Source organism: Pangasianodon hypophthalmus, chromosome 26 (assembly GCF_027358585.1).
Source record: "Pangasianodon hypophthalmus isolate fPanHyp1 chromosome 26, fPanHyp1.pri, whole genome shotgun sequence".
Classification (NCBI taxonomy): domain Eukaryota; kingdom Metazoa; phylum Chordata; class Actinopteri; order Siluriformes; family Pangasiidae; genus Pangasianodon; species Pangasianodon hypophthalmus.
The window spans coordinates 19,247,448-19,258,907 of record NC_069735.1 but is presented as its reverse complement, the minus strand read 5'-3'; the positions used below and the strand labels follow the sequence as shown (position 1 = coordinate 19,258,907).

The window sequence follows — 11,460 nt, the reverse complement described above, 5'->3', positions numbered from 1 at the left end:
GAGAGAGATAACACACACACACACACACACACACACACACACACACGCTTGCTGTGTTGACTGTGGTTACCCAATCCGTGTCCCCTGCCTGACCCGCAATGCGCATGCGCAGTGTAAATAAATAAGGCTGTGGTTATAAAGAACAAATGTAAACCTTGCTGTAACTTTTATCATAACATAAAAGCCAAACGTTTAAATACTCTGTTATTATGAATAGTATCGAGTATGGTGGTGTAAACGTCCAACATTTTGCTTCCTTGAAAAACACATATAAGATTAAATGATTTAAGATGAACAGAATTTTCCTCTAAGTCTTAAGGTTACTTTTTCACGTTTTATTTTTGTGCTGCACTTCAACGACTGTCCCTAACGGCTCTGAAACCCAGAAATCCAGATAAAAACTAACTTATATAGTCAGGAATAAAACAATAAACCACCCGAGTATCACTGCTACTGTTACTGGTCACCATGCAATCAGTATTTCACCTTAAACACGTGTATTTTTATTCATAAATGTGCATTTATTAGAGGAACTTTTCTGCAACTTACCTCCAGAAAGAAAACTAAAATTAACTTTGCAGAAGTACGGAAAGCGCGAGGTGACAAAAAGCGCGAGGGAAAAACAACAACAACAACAACAACAGCACAGGAGCTGCTCATTTCATAGCAGGCTGTTGTTGTGGATGTAAAGTGCAAGTACTGTAATAATTATAACTTTTTCATATATAATACATAATTAAATAACAAAAAATACTAGTTTGGGGGAATTCACACATTTTAAATAAGTCATTTTTACAGCCTGTTACACCATCCCAATGAGTTCTGCCAACATTATTGTGCAACACCCATCATCCAGAAGAGTACACAGCCTGGGCTTCCAGTGAAACCAGTAACAACCTGTACAGTGTCCAGGAAGGATGGAGAGGAAAGAGGGTGATGTCTAACAAGTCCAGCAAGCGCAGGAGGGTCAGACTCTATCAACTAACCCCAATAATCTCTAATTAGAATAGGATGTTTCTAGAGCTAACAAAAACTATTAAAGTGTATGCACTATAAGCTAATAACATTTATTATACTAATTATAACACAAGTTTTATTTTATGAATGCATTCCTATGTTTAATCACATTTTATTGGATATCAGCTGCTGTGATGAGAAACAGGATTAGCCAATCGGGATGATGCATTTCTGAAGCTACACTATAAGCACAGAGAGGTGGAGGTGAGAGAGGGTGGAGGCTGCTGAAGTTTACTGCAGAAGAAATGTAGATCAGGATTTATAATATAAGGTGTAATTTTACCCAATTTTTTAACAATTTTTAGAAAAAGGTATTTCATGGCAACATTATTAATATGGAATGTTTGTTTAATGGTAGATCACGAGCGCATCACACTTACCAGATTAACTGTACAGATCAGGAAAACAATCAGGATTTTATTTTGTATATATTTACTCTTCATACCAATTTTAATTTCTGGTTACGTCACAGTCGTGGTAACGTAAGGTTTTCAGACGCGAGTGTGACTTGCATCAAGCGCAGCACACAGCCGTTGATTTTGACTCACATTTCAGACCGTGGTAGAAACTGGAGTGCGCAAATATACAGCCGTTCACGGAAACTGCCCTTCGGAAAACGCCGGAAAAACGGCGGCTGCTGCTGGTCGGCTTCAGTTAAGCACTGTGAGATGGGAGCTCACGTGCTGTACACTGGTGGTCACTAAGCTACGGATCTGCTGTGCATTCTGGATAGTGTGAAAATGTTGATCAGTAGTGTACCATGAGACGTTTCAGTATGTTTTTTTCCCAACTCCATGGGGCCCAAATGAAATGAGGCCTTGTGTTCGACACAAATGAGCAATAGGAAGTAGGATGCGATATACACCCACACCAACCGACCACCTAAACCTAAAACTAAACCTAATAATAATAATAATCTTGTAATTTGCTCTGGATAAAGGCATTTGTTAAATGGTGTAAATGTAAATAGTGTTGGGGCAAATCAACACACACACACACACATAATTAATGAGATCAGAAGCTGCATTAGTGATTTATCATTTTTGAGTGTTTCTAGCCTGTAACGCTCGACTGGGTTGATGCTGTGTTTTCTCTGTGTAATCGCATGACTGTCACTGATTGGCTACGTGAATCTACAGCACTGGGCATGTCACACCCACCGCAGGTTAGATGCTCACAACCAGGCTGAAGGTAAGTGGTTACACCTTACTGTGGCTATTTTGTCTGGCACGCTATCACCCTGCCAGCGGTCCAGGCCAGCCATCATGGCCAGCACATGTTCAGTGTCAGTCCAGTGTCTGTAAAGCAAGCAGTTTCTTCAAGAATCTCTCTGCAGTTGGCTGCTTTATACAGGCCACTGTTAGAGTGGCCTTTGGGTTCTTGGTGGCCTCCCTGACCAAGGCCTTTCTACCCCAGTTACTGAATTTGACCAGACGGCCAGCTCTAGGAAGAGTCCTGGTGGCTCCAAACTTCTTTCATCTCACAATTTCACAGTGAATTTGCCACAGATGGACTCCGGTAAAGTTCTAGAGTGACACCTCAAGATAATCAAAGCCAACAGGATGCACAGGAGCTCAGTTTAGAGTGACTTATCCAAGGGTCTGAATACTTTTTCTAAATGAGAGATTTCAGTTTTTGAGTACTAATGAATCTATAAACATTTCTAGAAACTTGTTTTCACTTTATCATTGTGGGTTGTTGTGTGTAGATAATGGCCATAAAGTGTGGTGGAGAGTCTGTACTCTAGCCTGAGATCAGCACAGGGTGTGAGGCAGGAAAACACCCCGAATGGGACGGCACGGCACACATTCATACACTCATTAAGATATAAGATGCATTAATCCTGAAGGACTGTTTGGGCCAACTTGCTCAAGACAGTAGAAATAATAACGAATAGATTTGGTAAAAATGTAAACACATAATGCGTAATACATTTCACACAGACAGTAACCCAAGCTCAGGATGAAACCCAGGACACTGGAGCTGTGAGGAGATAACTCTACCCACTGCCACTCTCTTCTGTGCTTGGCTACGTATTTCTACAGTAGATATAACAACCACTTAGGTTTTTATACTTCCCAAATAACATGAGCTTCATAGCTGAACTTTAAATTAGTGGTTCATATACATTTTTTATATATTTTTATATATTACAGAATACATGAATCCAGAACAGCAAAAGAAAATTATGCTAATTTGAATTGAACAACAAAACACAGATAGACATGATTACATGATTGTATAGTAACAAGCTAGCTGCATAAAAGTAACTTTAAACACTGTGAAAGGAAACATGAAAAGTAAATATGAAAGTTAAGATGATGGAAAGTAAAGCGTTCAAACACAGATAATGTACAGAATCTGTTCTTTCCTCTACACACCAGCAGAACATTCTTGAAGGACGTCTCTGATTAACTAGATGTAAATTATCTGCATGCTTTTGATCTAGAGTGCTTATTGTTACTTCCAAGTGAAATCTTCTACATGATTTTTAAATGTCTTTATTAAGATGTGAAAATGACAAAAAGATGTGGTTCAGCACGAACAAGTGCACTTCACCGGCACTAGTGTCTAAACAGGGAATTTTTCATATCATTACACATCTATCAGGCATTTCAATCTCCAATACAGCTTGACTGTAAAACCTTTAAAAATCAGAAATGCCGTAAAAGGTAGCAGAAGCTTTACAGGTCTATGAGTTAATGTGGTTGTTGTTGCAGGAATTTGACATTTTCCGAGGTGTGAATATCAGTTTGATGGGCTGCTCAGGAGCCAGAAGGCCGCTGTTGTTCAGCTTCAGAGGAACCTGATTAGAAGATGAGAAAATTAAGAATGGCGTTTACCTAAACAGAGTATAAAATGTAAAATATGGAAAGTGATAGGCTTTATAAGCAGTACTTAATGGTGTTTTAGGTTAATGTTAGCTAAGATATTACCAGTGTTAGCGACATTAGCTTTACATGGTTACATGATTAGCGAAAAAAGATCCTGACCTTCATTTCCTCAGAAAGACTGATGTCGAATCTCTGCAGTATCTCAACAACAGCCAGCTTCATGGCCACAATGGCAAACCTCATCCCGATGCAGTTTCTGGGTCCTAAACCAAACGGCATGTACGTATACGGGTCGATGCTCTCCTTATTCTCCTGAGTGAACCTGAAACAACATGGAGGATCAACACATACCATTAATTTTAAATTTGGAAAGCCCTATTGAGACAGGATTACATTTACACGGGGACCTGGTGCATTTCCATCCTTCGCAGATGATACTGGTTTTATTTGTCTGGATCATTCCTGTTGGTGTTTATCTCCCTCCTCCCCTGAGAACATTACAGACCCTGCTGCCTCTGAAGAATGTGTTGGATAAACACTTTTTGACTGAGGTATTTAGTCATCTAGCATGCGTACCCACTTCCTGAATCACAAAATGAAGAACATGTTGGAGAAATTGCTCAACAACTTACAACGTTGTAAGGTTTGTACAAACCTTGGTATAAATCTTTAAATAGCTCAGAGAATGTGAACTTAAGTAAAATTCTGGGTACTGTGTCAAAATCTTAAACAATTAAAAGCAGGAGTTTGGAGGCAAAACTCTACTTGATTGAAAGTCAAAAAGTACAGACATTTAAAGATAGAGCTGAGCACAAGATAATCTTGCCCGATCCTGTGTGACAAGCTAGTTTGCTAAACACTCAGTCACATGGAAAAATATTCACAGTTAAACCGAGAATTTAGCTAATGTTTAATAACCCTTTTGGAATGAATGCTAGGGACATTAGCCATGAAAACTAGCTAATTTAAGTTTATTTACAAAACTTAACTAGCTAATGTACAAAATCTAACGAGTATATTGAAGGTCAAAATGAAAATTTAAGGAGTAAAAACCATGTTTTTTCTCTTGGAAATTTATTTGAGTAAGAATAGAGGTATTCAATTTCAGAAATAAGAACAGATCTTTCAAAGATAGTACTTAAGTACAGTAAAACAGTACAATTACTCAAGTACTTAACATCCCTGGATGTCACCCTGAGAAGCTAATCCTGTTCAAACAGGGCTGAAGGTGATTCCTAAAATGGTGGACGAACGGAATCTTGTTTGAGAAATGAATTAGAATTGATTAGTTTCCCATCACTGTTTATCATAGATTGCTTCGTACCTCTCAGGGTTGAAGGTCTCTGGATCGGTCCAGTATTCAGTGTCCCTGTGTAGGGCGTAAGTGGGGATCAAGACGACGGTGTCCTTTGGGATGGTAAGGCCGTTTATCTCAACAGTTTTTTTGCAGACTCTTTCCAGACGAATAGCGATCGGGTACAACCTGAGCGACTCGTTCAGAGCAGCGTCCAGATAATCCATGTTCATCACCGCGTCATAATCAACTTCAGCCTGAAAACCAAAAGACAAGACACAGTTAATGCCCACCCTGCCTCGGTCTCCGTGTCAGCCCCTGTCTCGATCACTTGTCAACCCATGTCTTGGTTTCCATGTAGCCCTCTGTCCCAGTCTCTGTTTAGAACCCTGCCTCAGTCTCTCTGTATACCCCATCTTGTTCTGTATGTCCCCCTCTGTCTCAGTCTCTGTGTAGCCCTCTGTCTCATTCTCTGTGTAGCCCTCTGTCTCAGTCTCTGTGTAGCCCTCTGTCTCAGTCTCTGTGTAGCCCTCTGTCTCAGTCTCTGTGTAGCCCTCTGTCTCAGTCTCTGTGTAGCCCTCTGTCTCAGTCTCTCTGTATACCCCATCTTGTTCTGTATGTCCCCCTCTGTCTCATTCTCTGTGTAGCCCTCTGTCTCATTCTCTGTGTAGCCCTCTGTCTCAGTCTCTGTGTAGCCCTCTGTCTCAGTCTCTGTGTAGCCCTCTGTCTCAGTCTCTGTGTAGCCCTCTGTCTCAGTCTCTCTGTATACCACATCTTGTTCTGTATGTCCCCCTCTGTCTCATTCTCTGTGTAGCCCTCTGTCTCAGTCTCTGTGTAGCCCTCTGTCTCAGTCTCTGTGTAGCCCTCTGTCTCATTCTCTGTGTAGCCCTCTGTCTCAGTCTCTGTGTAGCCCTCTGTCTCAGTCTCTGTGTAGCCCTCTGTCTCAGTCTCTGTTTAGACTCCTGTCTCAGTTTCTTGTTGGACCCTGTTTCCATCTCCATTTGGATCTCTGTCTCAGTTTCTGTATATACCCCTGTCTCAGCCTCCATGTTGACCTCAGTCTCTATATCTCGGTCTCCGTGTAAACCTCTGTCTCAGTCAGTGTAATAATATAACAGTTGTCCAACAGCATATCACATTTTTCGCATGTGATATATAACTTTGTAATTTATCACCTTATTAGGGAAAGTTGCATCAATTTCTTCCTGTAGTTTCTTCATTGTCTCTGGATTACTGGCCAGGTTGTAAAAGAGAAACGACAGCGTGCTGCTGCTCGTCTCATAACCAGCAAAGATGAACATCATGGACTGGGACAGGATCTCATGATCATTCAGACCTTCAGACATCACACACACACACACACACACACACACACACACACACACACACACACACGACTTATCATGAGAATACTTTTGTCTGATTTTTTATCTAAGACCCTATTTATTTTCTCAGATCTTTATTCAACTGTGTTTGAGGTAATTAACCAGGGTTTACAGCAAAATTTACAGCTTCACTAAATCTCAAAAACCACATGAGACAAAACACAAGATCTGAAACTGGCCCCAAAATTTCAGCTATTGGAAAAGAGAGACAAATTTTTCTTCTTTTTTCGAGCCTTTGCATGGGAAACAAGGTCACCACAGTACACACGCATTTCTGAACTTTATAGGATCCTAGCAATCTAAAATTTGGGAAAGCAGAGAACTGGAGAGAGACCATGAGGGGTTAAATTATTGAGATTTGTGGCTTTGCTGCATCACAACTAAATTTTATAAAATTGATAAAATCTCATCATTTTAGTGTCTCAGGGACTTTTACTAGAGGAAATTACCTTTGTTTGTCTCTTTGCCATTCAGATCGTCTTTTTCTGATTTCTGAGAATCGATCATCAGCTGCATGAAGTCCACTCGTTTCTGCAGAAAGCCAGAGACAAAAAAAAAAACAATAAAACCGCAATAATATCTAAAGTGTATAAAGGGATTTAAGTCTTTTTTAGCTGTACCTTATGATCTTTGGCCACACGTTCAGACTTGATCTTTTGCAGGGAGGCATAAAAGAAATCAGTCACTGCGGTCGGGAAAAAGGCAAAATCCATTTTCTCCAACAGCGGTGCGATAAAGGGGAACAGAGCTGATAGAAAAAGACAGAGAACATAAAATATCAGCTCATTTGTAACAACAAACATAAATGCAGCAAATATAAATGTAAAACTCAATGTTATGTGTCTGAAATGAAAGTTAATATTAATTTCAAATCAATATTAATTTCAAATCAATAAATTACCAACAGCGACGAACAGAGGGTTGAGGAAGTCAAACTTCAGCATCTTCTTGATGTTGGATACGAACGGATCTTTGGGGTTGTTCAGGGAGTCGATATCGACACTAAACGCTGTGCTCGTCACCACATCCATACTGTACGCTCCGAAAAACCTAAAATTACCCAAAACATCATCAAATCAAAGCAACGTGCAGAAATTTGAGAAATAAACATTTATTTTAAGCTTTAATATCACAGACAGCATATCAAAGGTTACACACACACACACACAGCTGCTGTGATATTATTTATTTACTCTTTAATATCTGCTGATTCTCCTCGCTTCGACGTCTTCTGCAGATTTTCAACCAAAGAGCGAGAATGTGACTTCATGATTCCAAACATCTGAGAAACAGGAAATAAAGTCTACTGTTAATATTATCATTCATCACATCAAGAGAAAGTCGAAGCCTGTGTTTAATAATTAAAAGAAATGAATTAAGGATATTGAGACACACACACACACACACACACACACACCTCCTTCAGTCTGCCGCTGGTGAACGATGGAGAGAGGACACTCCTGATTCTCCTCCAGTCTTCGTCCTCGACGATGGACACGGCGTCGTACAGAGGACCGTTTAGACGGAAATTCTGTGCAAAATGAGAAGTATTCCTTAAAGTCAATCACAGTTAAACATCTAACAGTTTTAGATTTGATGTTATTGATGTTCTTAGTTATTTTTAGATTTAATGTTATTAATTTTTTTTAGCGAGTGGTTGAAAGTCTGTAGGTTTTATAGGGAATTATTATTATTATTGTAACCATCAGATAAACTGATTGGATTTTAATCCAGACAGGGTCAAGATCACAGCAAGGACAACTGTCTGAAATACTTTTTTCATCAGTAACTTCCTTCCTGTTACACAAAGTAGTAAGAAGGAGGATTAGGCTTGTTGGCTGTTTAGTTCTACTTACTTGCTTTTTCTTACAGTTTTTTCATTTTGTTTTTGTTCCTTTCTTAATTGTACTAGTAGGAAACGTACAACGCTGTCCATCTGTCTGTCTCTCCATACTTCCTTTCTCTTTATCTCTCCGTTTATCTGTGTGACTCTCTTTCTCACTATCTGCTTTCACTATCTTTTTCTAATTGTCTCTCTGTCTGTCTCTCTTTCTCAGTCTGTCTGTGTCTCTGTATGTCTCTATGTCCTTCTCTCTCTCTCTCTCTCTCTCTCTCTCTTTCTCAGTGTGTCTCTCTGTTTCTCTCAGTCTCTCTCTCTCAGTCTCTCTCTCTCTCTCTCTCTCTGGCTGTCTTCTCTCCATCTGTCTGTGTCTCTGTATGTTGTTCTGTCTGTCTTGCAGTCTGTCTGTCTCTACATCCTTCTTTCTCTCTCAGCCTCTCTCTCTCCATCTGTCTGTCAGTATTAAGTGTAAGAGTGTGTGTGATCTCACCCTGCGGTTGGTGAAGAGAGAGTAACACTCTTTAATCAGGACGGTTTTGATGATCTCTGTGTCCATGACGCAGAGGACCGGCTGTCTCGCGTCGTATATACTGCAATTAACATGACAAACATCAGACTTCTGACATAACATCATATTTACTAGCTGCATCATTACTAAAACATTATATGAATCCCCTGATAGCTATTAGCCTGATCAAAATTTTTGTAATGTAAGCTGGAATGTTGTGTGAGTAACATTATAAAACTGTTACCATTTTCTCTGAACATTGCAGGAATGTTATTGTTGTACTGTCAGAGTTAACCTTATTAGAACCTGTTAAACATGTTACTGAACGGTTAGTTAGCGTTCTCCGTTAGCTGCGGATCACCGTAACGCTAAATCCAGACTTTAACACACTCACCCCCAAATCTTGCCGTACTTCTGGAAACAGTCCATATCAAAATTATGGATTCCCTAAAAATCAGTGAACATATTCTGTAAATAATTCCCACAATGAATTTATCATTTAATGTAGTTTCTGTAAGATAATGTTTACAATATAATATAAACTCACCTTCCGATATTGTAACATGGTTCCGAAAAATGGTACCGGTTTAGGACCAGAAACTCCCAACCGCTTAAAGAAACCGTACGGCCAGTACCCATACCTGAAAACGACACATAAGTGTTTCTATGAAGAGGAGAGGAAGAAAATAAGAAAGCAGAAAAGAGGAAGAAAATATTTGTGTTTTTTTAATTAAAACACACTGTGGTGTGTAAATCATTAACAGGAATAGCAGTGTTTTTTAGAGTTTTAATCATTTTATTGCTCTTTATCTGCTTCTTTATCTCCTTTATCTCTCTCTCCCTCTCTCTCTCTCTCTCTGTGATCTCAGCTCCTGACTTCACTCTGAATTAGTGCTTCATTAAAGACATTATAGAGTTAAATTGTCATCATCATTGTGTAAATCATTAACAGGAATAGCAGTGTTTTTTAGAGTTTTAATCATTTTATTGCTCTTTATCTGCTTCTTTATCTCCTTTATCTCTCTCTCCCTCTCTCTCTCTCTCTCTCTCTCTCTGTGATCTCAGCTCCTGACTTCACTCTGAATTAGTGCTTCATTAAAGACATTATAGAGTTAAATCCTCATCATCATTGTGTAAATCATTAACAGGAATAGCAGTGTTTTTTAGAGTTTTAATCATTTTATTGCTCTTTATCTGCTTCTTTATCTCCTTTATCTCTCTCTCCCTCTCTCTCTCTCTCTCTCTCTCTGTGATCTCAGCTCCTGACTTCACTCTGAATTAGTGCTTTATTAAAGACATTATAGAGTTAAAAAAGTCCACATATGGGTGTCCTTCCATGTGATGCACTGCGCTATAGGCTTCCCTACGTGCGAGGAAATGAGATGAAGAACCTATAGGTGATGCTGCACACCCGAGAATCTGCCCCTGAGGGTGCCTCTATGGTAGAGTTAACCCGAGTTAATGCCCTCAGGGTGCCTTTTTATTTTTCACCGCTGCTCCTCTGATGGCCTGAGACACTGGGCTTCATTTATCAAGCTGGATATGAACAGATTTATTAGTAAATCATTCAGAGGAGCATTTACACAAGAAATTTGGTATCAATGTAAACTGGAAATCAGCTGTGTCTGACACGCATTGGTAATTTACAGGTGATTGGTTTTCATCAACATGCTGAATGTTTAACATTTACACACCTTTACTGAAAGATTGATAAATGAGACCCAGTGTGAAATATAAAACAAATAAATCAAGGTGTTTTTTTTTCAGATAGTGATGAGTCTCAATCATTTCTTATAAAAGTAAAAATCAGAAATATTTCTCATTTCACTAAAACCATTCTGTTTATTACTGTTTATTTATTTTACTGCTCATTTCCTGATGTTTGGCCAGTGTCCAGTGTGTGTACCTGTCACTAACAGTGAGATAAAGTGAAATGTGAAACTGCACTTACAGCAGGACGAGGCTGATGAGAATCACGATCAGAGCCCACGTCTCAGCCGAGAAACTCCACCAATCCGCCATCCTGATTATCAGTGGTGTTACTGTTAGTACTGCTATTAGTAGAAATATTGTAAATCCAGAGATACTGCAGTCAGATGTTACTGTAGAGTGTGTGTGTGTGTGTGTGTGTGTCTGAGCGCTGTAAGAGAACACATTTAAACCCCACGCTACGGTTAATGATTAAGCTTTATCGATAGACTTATCTAACTCACCTCCGCACACACTGATCCTGTGTTATGTTAACCTACATACACACACTTTTACCCCTGAACACTTTTATTACCCCGCTTTCTGTTTATTTCCCAGCTTTCTGAAAGAAAGAAAATAACTAAAGAATATAAGCCTGCCAAAATGTCTCTATGAAATATATCATCATTATTATTAGTAGTAGTAGTATCTGTTAGTATTAGTATTAATATTAGTATCTTAAATAAAACTAAAAATATATACAATTATTTAATCAAATAAATAAATAAATAAACAAATAAGATACTTACTGTATTTAACAAAATGAAAGTAACTTTAATAATTAATTATTTCCACAATTTAAAAAAATATATGTTTAAATAATTGGTTAAAAA

At 38.9% G+C, this 11,460-nt stretch overlaps 1 protein-coding gene across 1 annotated transcript; it reads right to left on the bottom strand.

Moving 5' to 3' along the window:
- Positions 1–3,502: 3,502 nt before the first annotated feature.
- LOC113524841 (cytochrome P450 3A30) lies at positions 3,503–11,016 on the bottom strand. The gene is made up of 13 exons (XM_026911195.3): positions 10,830–11,016; positions 9,426–9,519; positions 9,273–9,325; positions 8,861–8,960; positions 7,948–8,061; positions 7,724–7,812; positions 7,432–7,580; positions 7,151–7,278; positions 6,980–7,061; positions 6,321–6,481; positions 5,176–5,402; positions 4,011–4,173; positions 3,503–3,823 (listed from the first exon to the last, which is right to left on the bottom strand). Exons 1-13 carry the CDS (start codon positions 10,898–10,900, stop codon positions 3,710–3,712), a joined length of 1,545 nt encoding a protein of 514 aa, XP_026766996.1. The 5' UTR covers positions 10,901–11,016; the 3' UTR covers positions 3,503–3,709.
- Between the last annotated feature and the right edge of the window lie 444 nt (positions 11,017–11,460).

Excerpts from the sequence above, each read along its gene's own strand:
- LOC113524841 (XM_026911195.3), bottom strand. The coding sequence starts at position 10,900 with ATGGCGGATTGGTGGAGTTTCTCGGCTGAGACGTGGGCTCTGATCGTG. Across the intron at positions 5,403-6,320 it reads ATGCAACTTTCCCTAATAAG|GCTGAAGTTGATTATGACGC; the intron begins GTGATAAATTAC and ends TTTGGTTTTCAG. Across the intron at positions 4,174-5,175 it reads GAGACCTTCAACCCTGAGAG|GTTCACTCAGGAGAATAAGG; the intron begins GTACGAAGCAAT and ends ATGTTGTTTCAG.